The sequence below is a fragment of the Pituophis catenifer genome, unplaced genomic scaffold (assembly GCF_029215685.1).
Source record: "Pituophis catenifer annectens isolate HBS135680 unplaced genomic scaffold, rPitCat1.0.hap2 SCAF_2, whole genome shotgun sequence".
In the NCBI taxonomy this organism is placed as follows: domain Eukaryota; kingdom Metazoa; phylum Chordata; class Lepidosauria; order Squamata; family Colubridae; genus Pituophis; species Pituophis catenifer.
The window spans coordinates 247,887,061-247,903,425 of NW_027256882.1; the positions used below are offsets into that span (position 1 = coordinate 247,887,061).

General features: G+C 36.1%; 1 protein-coding gene across 1 annotated transcript in view; it reads left to right on the forward strand.

Moving 5' to 3' along the window:
- Nucleotides 1–16,365, forward strand: part of FBXL17 (F-box and leucine rich repeat protein 17) — a 136,596-nt gene that overhangs the window by 72,938 nt on the left and 47,293 nt on the right. The window contains exon 7 of the mRNA XM_070935735.1: nucleotides 14,679–14,755. Within this exon, the coding sequence (XP_070791836.1) occupies nucleotides 14,679–14,755 (77 nt within the window). The remainder of the gene's footprint in view (nucleotides 1–14,678; nucleotides 14,756–16,365) is intronic.

Consider the following 16,365-nt stretch of genomic DNA (forward strand, 5'->3'; position numbering starts at 1 on the left):
TTTTGATCAAATGTTTTTATTTTAGTCAGCATTTACAGTATTAAGACGTATTCTTTGCATGTGTCTAGACAAATACAACGTTCCTTCAAATGTCTCTTTATTTACATATACATGTGCACACTATAGATATACTTTTCACTGGCACTTTATATTAACTGCAGTATGAAGTCTGAAACAAAGTATCTAGTTTAATATATATATGTTAAATAAATTCAACCAAGGAAAAAAATCTGGAGAAGAACTAGACGTAATAGACCACTACATATACCTTGGCCAACAGATCTCAATGGAAGGTGATACAATAAAGGAAATTATTTCTTATATTTTGGGGACGTGCTGAACAGATATATTCAGGAGACAAATATTTGAGAAGGAATCTGTATAGAAGAAATGAATAATTATGCAAAAATGATAAATGAAAACAATGTAATTTCCTATCTCTCCCTGTCCTCTATCTGTATTTAACTGTTAACAAATACCAGCTTAGGATAATTAAAAAAGAAAATAAAACCACTTCCATATGATCCAGTAGCTGAGAATTAGAACAGTTTCCTGAGGCCTGTAGAGAACAGAATATTTAAAATAGTTAATAGGAAACCAATTTCTGAAGCAGTTAGCTAGGTTTCTGTACTGTCAGCAAAGATAATATTGTTTTCAGTTTGTTGTACTTTAAATGCTGTTTAGGGAGCTATGTAAGTTATAATTAATACATAAAGAAGAGAATCAGAATTTTATACTCACATAAATTGGCACTCTTGTAGAAACTAAAAGGATTATATTGGCAAACTATTTACCCATATGAATGGCCAAAAGTATCATCAAACTTTTACATTTATCCCTCCTTTCCAGAAATCACTAAACCATAAAACTAGCAATATAATCCACCTCTAGTTATAGTAGACCTAGAATAAACTTTTCTAACATAGGAATACGTTTGTACTAATTAAATATATAGTATACTGTTTGTAAATAACCCATTTGTTTTAAAACGTCATTCACATGATATTTCTTTAATTTATTACAATTTACAGCTATGAACCAATAGGACAGGTACTGGCTACCATAAATTATGTTAATAGATACAGAGCAATGAATGCTGCTGCTTTCAGGTTGAAAGGATTAGACGATGGCATCACTGTTGCCTAGGGGATGCCTGGTTGGGGGAGTCCTTTCATATTCCTGTTGATTGCTCACTGAAATGATAGCTATTTATCTACTCACAATCACTCACTTTCAAACTGCTAGATGGGAAGAAATTGAAGCGAATGATGGTAGTTCACCCCATCACACAGCAGCACTCAAGTCTCGAACATGGACTTGCTGATTGTTGGCTTAGTTTTTTAAACACATAAGCCATCACACTTCATCAGAGCAATGGATGACAATGAAGTAATGTAATTTAGAATTGAGCCTATTCTGTTGCCGTGCCTGCCCTTTGGAATGAGATTCCCCCAATATCCATGAATCTTCTACCCTGGCTTTTCAGAAAGCCTTAAGTATTTGCTCTTTTCTCAGGCCTTGGGTTAGTTAGAGTGATTGGGATCCCCACTAGATTGTGTGTGGATGGCTCTGCCATGGATTCCTGATGTTTATTCTTTTATTCTAATGTTTGTATTCTGTTTTTATGCTGCTGTTTTTATTATACACCATCCAGGATCAGTTGGAATTGGGCAGTTCCTAAATCAAATAAATTAAGGCCATCTGTTGGGCTGCTATAAAGAATATGCTAGGCATCTTCTGGCTTGATTATCTGGGAGTAGTTTGTTCCTGCAGCTCCTAACGAGATGGGCAGATCCTCATGATTAAACTAACTACCAGTTTGTCAAATACTTCTCTCTCCTGCCTTGTGGAAGTGATACAGGTCATGATAGATGGCTGGGGCCATGCAGTACCTTATTGACGTTCTCAATCTTGAAAATAGGTAAATCATCTTCAGTGGCAAAATCTTCAGCCATTTTCATTTCCTGACTGTTCATTTGTTGTGGTGGCATTTTATTTTTTGAACTAAACAAAATTATCTTTTTTCACATTTAACTCTGAAACAGAACATATCATTTTCCTTTTAGTGTAGAATAATATATACAAAATGGCATTAAAAGGCTTTTGAATTCATTTTTATAATATTCTACCATAATAATTAATGGAAATAAAATATCATAAATAACAATAATTCCAGTTAATTAAATATGTCCTTCTTTAAATAAACTGGAATTAACTGGAAACATTTCTATAGTAACACAGCCTGCCAAAGGCTGAAAATCACATAAAAATCACTTCATGTTTTCCTTGAACTCCACTGATTGAACGTAATATTCATCTTATCCTGAATGAAGTCTGTCTCAAACTTTATAGGAAATGAAGAATATTGGCATCTGTTCTAATGAATAGTGGCCCTGCAAAAAAATTAAGTGAGTTGGCCCAAGAACTGTCTCAGTATGATGAGCTAAACACAGGCATTGTTCAGTGAGCAGCCTCTGTGTCATTTTGGAAATTAAATCTTGGCTAGCTAACGTTAGGTCTGTATACACACATTGAGTTTCTTTGTTTACTGTAGTATCCTTTCATAATTAAACATTTCATACAAAGTTCTAAAGAGGTCCTTGAATGCCTCCGCCTTTAAAAATGCCCTGAAACAAGTATTTGATATAAGTATGACATAGCCCTTCCTCTTTATTTGATAACATTCCTCTTTTCACACATCAAAAGGCTTAAGAATAAATTCTCATACTAGCTTTGCTATAACCAGAAAGCAGGAAAGGAATTTTTAGCTACTGGCAGTTAATGTTATTGTTGTAAAAAGGAATTTTACAATAATATTCATGTTTTGTGAGATAGCTATGTTTCTATTATCACCTCCATTTACGGTAGTGCTTTCGATTCCCCCCCCCCCCCCCCAAGATAAGATTACATCCATCTGTCCCTTGGATCGGCTTACTTGAAAGCTGGAGCTTTTTTTTAAATACAGAAAAAAATCCTAAAACATTAGTCAATTCACTGCTGTACACTATTTTTTTTTATTTATTTTTTTGCAGTTAGGCATTTGTGATTTGACAGTAATTCCTGGGCTATTGCATACATTTAAATAATGGATCAGACACTGAAGAAAATTGGAAACCAATCAGCAATCCCTGCCAAAGTCACAGGGTCTTGCTTTACCTTTCCTATATCCTATAACAAAAGATCAAAAGAGTAATAGTAGTTCTTTATTTCCCTTTCCAACAGGTCCCCTTTCCATAGAGTAACACAATGTCAGGTGAAGAAGCACAATCCAAATTAGATGATATAATGAAATACAGCACAAAGTACAACTGCAAACGTATTTACAAACAGAAAATAGAGTAGAATTCTATCTGCACAGTGTTTATTTTGCTTGCCTGTGATTTTACCAACAACTACCCAACCCCCAAATCCTCCAATACTAACTAAAAGCCATCCAGGAAACTTAAAAATTCCTGGCTGTCTACTTTGGTATATGCATTTTAAATACTCAACAACACAGAACATCAACAAAAGAGGTTGTACACGTTCAGAAGAATGCATGAAAAATTAACAGGGCAAACAAGAGTGAGAACAACAAACCAGCAAGTTAAAACATTGTCCTTGTAGCAAATTGTAGTGTGGACTGTGTCATAGTACGTGGGTAAAATGTGTATATGGACACCAAATATTACCAAGCAAAAACAATAAAAGTGTCTGCATTTTCAAATTTACAATTAACACAGAGGGCATGGGAATATAAAATTCAATAAACACTAGAACTTTTTCACACCAATGAAATTGGTGGCTTTTTAAAAATGCATTCAGAGTCAAGAATTCCAAAAAGGGTTTTGCTCCAGTAGATCAAACCATAAAGCATAAAAAAGACTTTGTGTTCCTGGTCTGCTGATTTCATGCATAGATGTAGACTATGGGTATACTCCTTTGTCCATTGATTGTGAAGCTGCCGGAATCCTTGAAGATCAAAGGCATCCTGAGTCAACATCAACATAGACTGAAAAGCATGACACAGTAAATTCATATCTGATTTCCAGAACCCAGTTCTATATATATTCATTTTGGCAGATTTGCTTGCCATTTGATGAAGTGAACTACAACTTGCAAAGATTTATGCCTTTTATCAAAATTTGTTAGTTGAAAAAGTGCTATCAGATTCCTTATTTTTATCACCATAAACTAATACATTTCTCCTCCTAGAATGATCCTTAGATCAAATCCATGAACCAAAAAAGCCCTTGTTTGTGGCATATACTCTAAAGTAAACTTCCTTTAATGTCCTAGGTTGGAATTACACTCTAAAGTCTTACAGTATAGAAAGCTATACAGCGACAAATGTACAACTTTGAGTATTTTCAATTAATTTTTCCATAATAAACCAGTAAGGGTGAATGTTGAAAATATGGTCTGCTGTTTCTAGAAAAAAAAAAAATGGTCTCAGTTATACCGGGGGGAAGGGGGGGAATGATATGTTAAATTTAAGAATTGCTCTCCATATTTGGGAAAGAAATCGCACATTTATTTTATAGTTTGAAAAATTGTATACGTATAGTTTGTACATTTTGAAAAATGTACAATTATGTACATTTGAAAAATGATGTAAATTAAGTATTCACACATGCATTTGTTAAATGTATGGGATTGGAAACTCTCTCACGTTTATTTATACAGTTTTGGTTTTTTAGTTTTAATTAAAACAGCTCTTCTGAGATTAAGCTCCTTTACCATTTTAGGCCTTTTGAAATCTGAGATAAAAAGCAAATGTTATTTTGTAACATTATTTACATGATTTACATGATTTTAATTAATTATTATAATCTCCATGGTCACTTTTTGCAAAAGGGTATTTAATTGCTCATTGTTTGCATTTTGCAAAAACACTTGGGCCTTGAAGTATTATATCATAAGGTTGTTACCCCCTCAAACTCATTTCCTATTGCAACACCTGCCTTTCGTGCAGACTGAACCAATAGATAGAGAAATAAAGCTTGCTTCCTTTTGCCAAGACATAACATAGCTCCTGGCAAGGTTATATTTCAAAATAGTTTTTCATGTGGGTTCAATTCAAGTAGCATTGTTATTGCCAGATCATCTGACTAATGAAGGACCAAAATGATAGTGGAGTTTTTTTTCTTTGCTTGAGGCGTGAACATATAGCATTTCTTTTGGGGGAAAAAAGGAATGTGGTGTTTCAAACAAAGTAGAAAGCTTAACCTCAGGAAGGTCAATGTTTTTACTGGTAACATGGGAGAGAAAGCAACTTCATAAACGAAATAAATTAATTTTGTGATTGCAAGTAAGTGGAATAAATAGTAATTGTAAAAGGATTGTTTTGGGAATTTACATCCTATTTTTGGACATTATCAGTTTTACTTATGAAATATAAAAATTTTATACACCTTTTAAAAGATACTTTGTGTTTGCTTTATAAGACCCAAGAGCACTAACAAAATACTTGTTATTTGATATTGGAGTATCAACTGAAACATTTGTAAAAACAACTATTTATTAACTTTGGGGATATGCTCATGATGAATTGTTTGTTAAAACAGTGCAAATACTTTAATAATAATAAAATGGAGGCAAGTTTAATTAACTTGATCCTTTTTATCAATTACACCAGAATTCAATCAAATATTGTACTTTATTAATATCAAGACGGATATAGAAAATACTTGTCTCTCAAGGATTATTCCTCACTGAAGTTGAATATAAAGAAATTTATCAGAAGTTGAAGGGATTCTATTCAGATAATGCTGCCTAGGTTAAGCCTGGATCTCTCAGATGGACACAATTTACATCTTCAAGTGTTTCAGCTATTGAGTTGAACTCTCAACTTCATTTCTTATATCCACACTGGATTTGTACTGCACTAGTTTTATATTTTATAAATTAAAAATCCTTTCCTTTCATTGAATGTTATGGTGAAAAGGGTTATACTAAAGATTTGTTTATAAATGTTGGTCAACTATAGCATTGGATAGAATGAAAGAGCTGCCCAGAATGAGCAGAATGTAAGATTCTGATGAAATGGGGACATTGTAGGCAGAGGTGGTATTCAGCTGGTTCGGACTGGTTTGGGCGAACCGGTAACGGAAATTTTGAGTAGTTTGGAAAACTGGCAAATACCACCTCTGGTTGGCCCACCCACTCACTGGCTCTCCGCTTGTCCGCCATTTGCCCCGTCCACCCACTCTCCCCATCCCATCCTGCCCTATATATCTTGCCTTCACCACGCGGCCCAACTAATCTCCGCGCCTCGCCTCCGGGCCTCACCCGCTCTGCTTACAAAAGGTAAGCGTGCAGCCCGCTCACTGTTTGCCTCGGGTCCAGGCCCAGGGACGCCCTATTCCCCAGCTCCGGCCTTGCCCCAGAGCCTCCGCCCACTCGCCATTTGCCTCAGCCAGGTCAGGCGCCCCATTCCCCCACTCCGACCTTGCTCCGGGCCTCCACCCGCATGCCACTGCCCCCCTCTGGCCTCAAACTACGCCCCCCCAGCCAAAGCAATTTACTCAGCCTGCGGCCTGCCATGCTATGCTGAAGGGCCACGGGGGGACGGCATGGATGTAGGAGATGCAGAGAGGTTTGGGAATGGACCAGATGGTTTTTATTACCTGTAAGAAGTCCCATCTGGAAAGTGCTGCAGCAGAGATCTTGCAGCCTCTTCTTCCATCCCTTGCCAAGCCTCGCTCGCTCGCGGAGATGCTCCATGTGCTCTCTGGGTCAGCAGCTGCTTCTCTCCGCTGCTGCTCTTGCTGGGAGAACATCTTGTGCAATTTAGCAGCTGTGAGCCGCCACTTTCCTCTAAGACCCATCCGGAAAGCGCTGCAGCTGAGAGAAACAGCAGCCATGTTGAATGCTGTTTCTCTCAGACACAGTGCTTTCCGGTTGGGACTTAGAGGAAAGTGGCGGCTCACAGCTGCTAAATTGCACAAGAAGCTCTTCCAGCAGTGCAGAGAGAAGCAGCCGCTGCCCCAGAGAATAGAGATGGAGGGGAGCAGGCCCTGAAAGGCTGCTTAGTCAAGCATCGCTGCATGGCAGAAGCTGCGTATGCGCGGAAGCCGTGCATAGAAGCTGTGCGCACGTGCATGCACAGAAGCTGTGCACGCATGCATGAACTCAAATTTTCAGCCAACCGGTGGTGGAATTATTTGAATCCCACCACTGATTGTAGGTGAGTGGTTTCCAATGAAAATTAGAGACTTGCCACTTGTTTGGTTCACACTTCACCTGAAAGAAAGAATAATTTGGGGATGCTTTAGAATTAATTATTGTTACTGAATAGAAGAAGATAGCATGGCTATTGTAAGTTAGGTATTGGTAACATAAAGATTGGATTGCTATATTTCTCTTTATGCAGAGTAGCCCTTCAGAATACTCCATAGTAGGTTGTTCACTAAACGAAAAGCTGCACACCGAAAATTTTGTCATATCACTCTGAATTGGCTCCATTCTAGTCAAAGAGTCAGTGGCCCTTCTTCCATTTATCCTGGTTAGCACTAGTTCTGGTTGAACTTACCTATATCAGGTAATAATACCATTGCTCCCGCAGGAGAAAATGGTTTTACACATACTGTATATCATTTTCTTGTATCCTTCATCATTCTGTCCCACTCCCTTAAGCCTCCCAATCATGTCTACTTTTGGAGTGGCAGCTCTGCATAAGTAATGCAGAGTAATCCTAAACTTCCTAGTAATCCTAAACTTAGATGGGGGAGAAACTTTAAGGCAATCCTTTGTTATTCCTCATTTATTTTATTTTTTTTTCTTATAATAAGCATTCCAAATCAGTGGTAACTTTTTGTAAGATTTTGATGGTTATGCTAGCAATTTGGGGAAAGGGATGCTTATATTCTTGCAGTCACGTTTGTATATTTTTTAGGTTTCACCACATACATTGTTGCTAGTAGAAGAATAGAATAGAATAGAATAGAATTCTTTATTGGCCAAGTTTGATTGGACACACAAGAGCTTGGTTCCCTTCCCATATGGATTAACTCTTAACATATTCTTCTTTGCAAGATATCTAGCTATTGTACTTATTTCAAAGGTATTCAGTATAAATTGGGTCATCATAAAAAGCATTTAAACAAGTTGTATTCAAACTGCAAGCTGCAGCTCTTTCTGTACAATATGAAGCATTGCATTAACAGCATGAATATTGGAAAATAAGCATTCACTTCCTAATTATTTGTGAATGTGATTTATCATCCTTGCCGATCACAACTTTGTAAATACTGGGGTATACAATCAGAACACATTCTCAGTCACTTGATTTCAAAGATATTCTAAGCAAATTGGAATGTGTGGTGCTCATATACAAGAGAAAATGCTGTATAATGCAGAAATTCATTTTTAAATGTCTGCATCCCTATATTGCTTTGTTAATTGGCTTCATGCTCTAGGGGACATTAATGCTGAAGTGAACAATATATATGTATTACATTACATTCCTTTAGCCAAGTCAATTAATCACTATTTTTCATAATAGTTTTTCTTTGGAAGTTGTCATGCAAATTAGACTAATTGTAATAAACAAGGAAGTGTTTGATAATTCACAAACTCCAATGCACTAATCTGTAAAACTTCAGTGCTTATGTATATGAAATAACTCTAGAATGACTTGCAAGTATGCATTTACATTTTGTGTTCCTAATTAGCTTTTCAATACAATGTATAGATTCTTGTTTATTTTGGCAAGGAGCTAACCAATTGCTTTTTTTGTAATCAAGAAAGCAAGATGATGTTGCTGCTAAGGAATCAGTGATTAAGTAAGCCAAAAATACTATGTCAATTTTTCTCATTTAAACTAAGGATAGATTTAAGGACTTACTGGATAGATACATGAACATGAGAGCTGTAATAATCTCTTTTTTAAAAAATGACACATAATTTAAAAAGCCATACCAAACAAAATTAACAAAAGAATATAAGACAGAACAAAGGAAAAGGGGAGAGTTGTCAAGCCCCATGGGCTGCCAAAACCAAACAATAAAGAGTAACACAGTTTTCATGGAGGTATATTTAATGCTAGTCTGGGGTAATACAGAAAGAATCTTGCAAATCACGAAAGTAAATTCTCAGTTTCAGTTATAGTGAGTTAAGACAGACTCTTTGAAACTCCTTCCATAACCCAAACAACTTGTCCCCTGCTTTCCCATAATTACTCACAGAAGGCCTAGAAAGTTATGTCATGTACAGATGGTTTGATTTCAGTCTTCCTGATCATTTGTCAGGAAAATGAAATTCAAATGTTAATGGATCACATATATGACCAATTCATTGTTACAAGTGAAGTGTATATTTTTCTTTTTTGTTACTTAAATTTTATTTTGACCATTTTTCATACATGAAAGATCCATAGTTCTTGATTTCTTGATAGACCCCATATTATTCCTATGAGGCCTTCATAAATGAAACAGGTTAAACACCAAAGCTACTCCATTAACTTGCTAGAGTGGAACCTATCAAGATGTGATGTTGATTCTTTAGTTTGGATTTCAGTCAGATTTAAGAAACTATTTAGGGTTTTTAAAGTTTATTTGCCTTTGGAGAGTGCTATAAGGAAGCCACAGACATTTTTTTCAATTTGACTAGTACAGTGATATTGTCGCAGCTGGAAGTAGGCTATTGCCACAACTCAAAGTAGATTATTCCTGGGTGACCTACCTGAGATCCATTTGAAACTTGTTTACTCTTAAGCTAGACACAATGACAGGCCTTGAAAATAAATATTCTCAAATTGACTGAGAATGTTAGTTTTGCCTTCTTTTCACTGATATATTATGGCAAATATTTGCTGCTTTTTGTTACAACTGACAGAGTAGCAGCACAGAAATTAAAATATAGCCATGGGGAGATGGTTTAGGAATCCTTAAGGGAAAACTTCTCTCAAACAATTTGAATCTAAAACATAAAGTTGTTTCTCCCAGAGGTAAGTGTCAAATGTCACATTATGATTATCTAAGTATTCCAAATTCAGTATATATTAATTAGAAGCTGGATCAGCATATTTATACTTGCTTGCTTGATTGAGGACGCAGTCTTAAGCACATTTTCCTATAAATGCAACATTCATTTCCTATGAATGCTTTACTTTTGCTAATGATATATTGATTTGTAGCATAAACAGTGGTCAGTTTAAGTTTCTTTTTGTAATTTGAAGAACAGATGTCATACCTTTCATTCATATGTCTCTGCACATATGGAGAGAAGTTAGCTTCTCTCCAAAGGTGTGACTTTTTATAGATAAGTTGACCATGAGTTAGCCAGGGCAAATTGGCCATAGCGACACAACTGGGATGGGTCAGCTATTGTTATGTCACAGGTCGCGTAGGCAAATTAGATGCTCTGATTAAAGGCCACAACAATGGCTGGTAAGACTCCACCCCACACTATCCTGAAGGGAGCCACCCTCAGTTCCCCAAAGAAAAGCAGTAAACAATAAAGAAAGTCCAAAGAGAATGTGCAAGCTTGTGGGGCAAGGTCCAGGGGCAAAGTACAAAGGGCAAGGCACGTCCACAAGGCAAAAGGCAGTCCGCAAGTAAAGACAAGGCACAGGCAGGAGCAGGAATGTAAGCCAAAACAAATAATTATTCCTGAGGAAGACACTCCCCCCCATTTCTCCTTAAGTCAACCCACACCAGGTGTTCCTTCTGAGAAGGGGTGGAGCAACCTTCTCCAAGTAACTTCACAGCCCTCCTTTGAACTTGCCTACATTCTAATCTCTGTACCCTTGGATGAGTGGGGGAGGCAGCTGTTCCTCATCAGAGGGGATCTGCTGCCTATCAGAATCACTACCTGTCTGCAGCCAATTCTCCCCTGTGTCTGTGAGGGCAGGCAGCTCTATCCAGTTGACCACTTCCCCCAATTCCTGAGGGGCTTGGGGCAGCATCGTCCTCAGCCCCAGGCCTCTCCAAACATTCCAAAGGAGATGTGCCATCCCTGTCGGATGGTCCTGGTTCTAAATCCTCCTACAAATTGGGCTCTAATGAGGTCATGATATCTATGGCGAGTTGTCCTAGATCCCATAGCACTGGATATTAGACTAAGGTGATACATTAGAGGAACAGAAATTGAACTGTACTGGAAGAATACATGGAAGAAAAAGAAGACACATAATACCAGTGCAAAGTGGCTGCATAATCTAAGAGCAGACCACAGCAATCTCCAAGGACAGGAATCAGTCACCATCATAATATTTATTTTATTTTATTTTATTTTATTTTATTTTATTTTATTTTATTTTATTTTATTTTATTTTATTTATTTTATTTTATTTTATTTTATTATTTTATTATTTTATTTTATTTTTTATTTTATTTTATTTTATTTTATTTTATTTTATTTTATTATTTTATTTTATTTTATTTTTTATTTTATTTTTTATTTTATTTATTTTATTTTATTTTATTATTTTATTTTATTTTGAATTTATATACCGCATCTTCTCCCGAGGGACTCAGGGCGGTGTACAGCCAGCTAAAAACATATAATACAAACATTAAAAACAATTAAAAGGATATATATTAATTTGGCCCCAATTTAAAATGACAAACCAGTTAAAAATGTTTTTAAAAAATGTTATGTTAAGCCAGCCCGGCTTGCTGGAAAAAGAAAGTTTTAAAGGCACGGTGGAAGGCACCGAGGTCTTGAATTCTCCTTATCTCTGGGGGTAGCTGATTCCAGAGGGTAGGTGGCCCCACAGAGAAGGCCCTCCCCCTGGGGGTCACCAGCCTACATTGTTTGGCTGATGGCACCCCGAGGAGGCCCTCTCTGTGGGAGCGCACAGGTCGGTGGGAGGTCATCGGTAGCAGCAGGCTGTCTCGAAGATAACTAGGTCCTATGCCACGGAGTGCTTTAAAAGTGGTGACCAACACCTTGAAGCACACCCGGAAGACCACTGGGAGCCAGTGCAGCTCATGCAGGAGCAGTGTTATGTGGGAGCGCCAGGTAGCTCCCGCAATTACCGGCGCGGCCGCATTCTGGACCAATTGGAGCCTCCAGGTGCTCCTCAAGGGGAGCCCCATGTAGAGAGTAATAGCAGACATCCAATAATAGATCTGATTTAGTTCAAGAATACCAAGAGCTGGATAGCACGTGGCCCAAATATGATCTAACTTACTGGCTAAAGAAACTAACAGCAGTGCACGAATGCCTAGCAGGTGAAGCAGCTGCTAGCAGCAGGCTTCTACCCAGACCGGTTAACATAAGGAAAGAAATTCAGTTCATTTTCTGCTATTGGTGGCTCTACTGTTCCTGTGTTGTTGCACTGCAGTTAGGAGTGCATCTTGGATGGCTTTTTGGAGAATAGGACATTTATCTTCTTGGCCTCTGCTTCCCACCTTAGTCTGGTAGCCAAGTGCTGTGAGCCTTTTATCAGTCTCTAGGGCTTCAGATCAGTAGTGAAATCCAACTTTTTTTGCTACCGGTTCTGTGGGCATGGCTTAGTGATTGTGGTGTGGCTTGGTGGGTGTGGCTTGGAAGGCATGGCAGGGGAAGGATACTGAAAAATTCCCATTCCCTCCCCACTCCTGGAAAAGGATATTGCAAAATCTCCATTCCCACCCCACTCTGGGGCCAGCCAGAGGTGTTATTTGCCGGTTCTCCGAACTGCTCAAAATTTCCGCTACTGGTTCTCCAGAACCTGTCAGAACCTGCTGGATTTCACCCCTGCTTCAGATGGACTCGGGCTCTTGGATGAGAAGCGAAACGTCATCAAGAAAAAACAAAGTCCAGTTGCTCACTTGAAAAAGCACCTTTGGGCCAACTTCATTTAATTTCAGAAAACCAGTATTGATTAGCAATTGTAAATTACCAGTGAATTATTACAGATCATCAAAGAAATATTACAATGAAGTGTGATATGCACATATATTCTGCTCAAAATATATACATTTTCTTGCGTTAGGACATAAACCATTTTTAGAGTTAAATATTTTCCAATTAATCTTTATGTTTTCTTGTTTATATTTTAAATAAAGTTTTTTCACCTTAGAAAAATATAATTCCTGTAAAAATAACAGTGATCAGAGGACTGTTTTCAGCCAGTCATTCCAAGTCTCATCAGGTTCTGTTTTTAATTGTGTCATTTCCTTTCATACTGCTAAGGTGATTGAAACTCCATTTTTTTAAAAAAGTGAAATATTCTGAACCAATGTCTGGCAGCTTTTATTAGCTGAAATGCATCACAAACAGTAACAAGGTCTCCAAGGACCACTTTTCTTGCAAGCTGTGTAGTCATATTTCCTCATTAGTTCATTTCAGTTGTCACTAATGCCATGTTCCAGGCTTTTGCAAGATAGTCCAAAACGTAAACGCTATGTATGCATATAGAATAGACAATTATTTCCCATAATTCAAACTCCTTTTGACTCAATTTGATAGCATGTATTTTACAGTTTCATTAACGTATATTTTATCCAATAGGTAAAAACTGAGCATTTGGAAGACTTCTAAGAATAATGTACAAATTATAATGAAAAATGGATCCCTTTTAAATTATTTTTAAATACATATTTAGCATTTAAATTTTGCACACATATCAAAAAGCCATATATTTTAAGACATTTCAGTATGCTTAAGATTAAAATATATTGACTGTTGAGAATATTTTGTGACAATACATAGCAGTATTCTCTGTTTTAACCTTTTTTAAGGCTTGTTGTATATATGCCTTACTTTAATACAATGACTAGATATCAGTTGATATCAGTAAGGTTAGAAGTACAGGTAAAAAGCAATGCAGTTCACATTATATGTAGTAATGGTAATTTGTTTTCTTTACATTGAATAGAACATGTTTCAGTGTCAAATTTTTATGAAAGTCTTACAGTAGACAATATAATTTGGTCTATAGGTTTCCTCTACCTATATCTATTTAATAATAGATAAACAATTCTGTGTTAGTGGTATGATTTTAAGGATAATAAATATAGAGAGAAATATGGAGGACAATACTAGTTAATGAAAATGATTGTCTGTTTTGGATTGTAAACTAATTACTTTAGCAATAAAATAATTTTTTACTATGAAAATAAATTATTTAAATTTCTAAAATTGCTTAAATGTGTTTGAACAAAATAATATAACTTTCAGATTTATATCATTCTTCTAGTAATCAATAAGAGAATTAAAACCAAAATATTATTTCCAATTAATATATTCTTCTACAAATAAAACATATTTCAGCCTTAATGTTTGCTGACATCAGTAAAACTGACTCAGGCATACAAGAAAAAATTGAGTGTCCAAATTTATAGTAGTAGCTACTGTAAGATAATCTTATTAAATGTTTAAATTAAAATATAATAGTATTTCAAAATGAAAACAATTTTGAGTGTCATTTTTTAAAAAATTTGAAGTGCAGATAGTAAGATATTTATTAAACATTTTGTTACTAATTTGGAACCATTTCTTTAATATCTTGTAATTAAGAATAAAATGAGATAGAAAACATTATGCTATTGAATATTTTAAAATACGTTAGCTTTTTTGAATTAATTTAGATTGAAAAATAGAGAAGTTATATATTTTGAAATATATTAGAATGTATTCACATTAAGCTAAAGTTTTACCTAATTTCATCCATTAGTCAATGACATTCTAAAGTCTAGTAGCCCTGGATTTTCAGTCATATAAAATCTATACAAATGTTGCTTAATCTAGATTTGTATGTATTGCAGATGTGTGGAGGTCATTGCTAAAGAAGGACAGAATTTGAAAGAACTTTATTTGGTATCATGTAAGATCACAGATTATGGTATGTAATATTTTTTTCCCTTCTTACTTTTTTCCCTGGATATATAGAATAAATAGAGACTTTGGTGGATGCGGGTCACAGGGCATAAATGACATCAGATAGGATGCACTAGAGGTAATGATGCCCCATTTTAAATTGTGTCTCCTTCTATAGCCTAGAAGCCAACTTACTCATTCAGTTACTCTTTAAATGCCCCAATTGGATGTTAAGGTAGAGTGGCAGGCAACCTGATTAACAGTCAGAGGAGATTTGAGACTTTTTAGATGTTTCCTGTACTATGGCTCTTTTAGAACTTGGAAGCACTTCTGAAAATTAATCTGGGCAACCTGTGTTTTTGAGTCATTTTTCCAGAGACATTCTCTTAAAAGAGAAACAAATGACTGAGAGTGGTCAAAAAAGGAATGGGAACAGTGACTTCCTGGTAGCTTTCCCTTAATGTTTCCGTATGGGAATCTGGCAGGTAGTGTTGAAAATCTTCTGCCCTGCCCTGCCCTGCCCTGCCCTGCCCTGCCCTGCCCTGCCCTGCCCTGCCTCGGAAGCTGCTAGGTCAGGGAAGGAGGGAAGAATTGTGAGACTGACTAGGAAATTATCACAATATGTTGAAAATGAAGATCACATGATTGCAGCAGTAATAGTCAGTAGCACTGAAGCAGCCACAACTTCCCCAAATTTCATTCCTCTGGGTGTCATTCCCAGGGTTTGGACACATTTTTGTATGTTGGCCCATTTGAGGCACTTCGGTTCAAAAAATTTTATCCTATAATGCACCATTTGCCCAGTTAAAAGCCATGACAAAGGGAAATAGTATTGATAAATACAGTCAACTTATTGAAAAGTTCTGTATGATTTATTAAAATTAAAATAGTTTTAAAATTTTGATAATTTAAATAATATTAAATATCAAAATGTCAATATTTTTCTTTTCAAACATGGAATATGTAATTTCAAAGGGAAAAATGAGCATATAGGGAGTAGGTTTGAGCTTCCAAGTGAATAGGCAAATTATGATTTGAAGCTGCATGGCTCATCATAGTTTCCCTCATTTTAGTACTGATTTGTCAATTTAAATCTCATGCTTTATTATTATAACACTTACTTAATGATCATGTAATCTCATGCTTTGTTTTTATAAAACTCAATGATCGTGTGATGTTGTGGCTAAATGTGAACCATTGTTCCAGTGAATCAGATTCCATAATCTAGTAGATATTAGATATTTTTATTTTGGTAGCTTCCAGCATCACATAGCAATTTTCAAAAGAAAGTGAGGCAGGATGCCGTTTTAGGTGTTTATTTATAAAACTAAATATTATTATGATATACTCAGCTTCCAGATAATAAGCGATAAGAGAATAGAGATTAAAGCTGCTACATGGTTTTCTGGTTTCTAATATTACATATAGTTTATATAAGTAATTGATATGAAGAAAAGTAATGTGAAATGTGGAACTTTACAGATCGGCTTAAGGCAAAGAATCTCATAGGTAATTATGCATATTCAAAGAGGCTTTTCCAAAAAAAAATCTGTGAACATATATCTGTGGACTTGGCAAAATTAAGATGACTAAAGTTGGGATAGCTATCACAAAAAATAAGCACACTTTACTTCC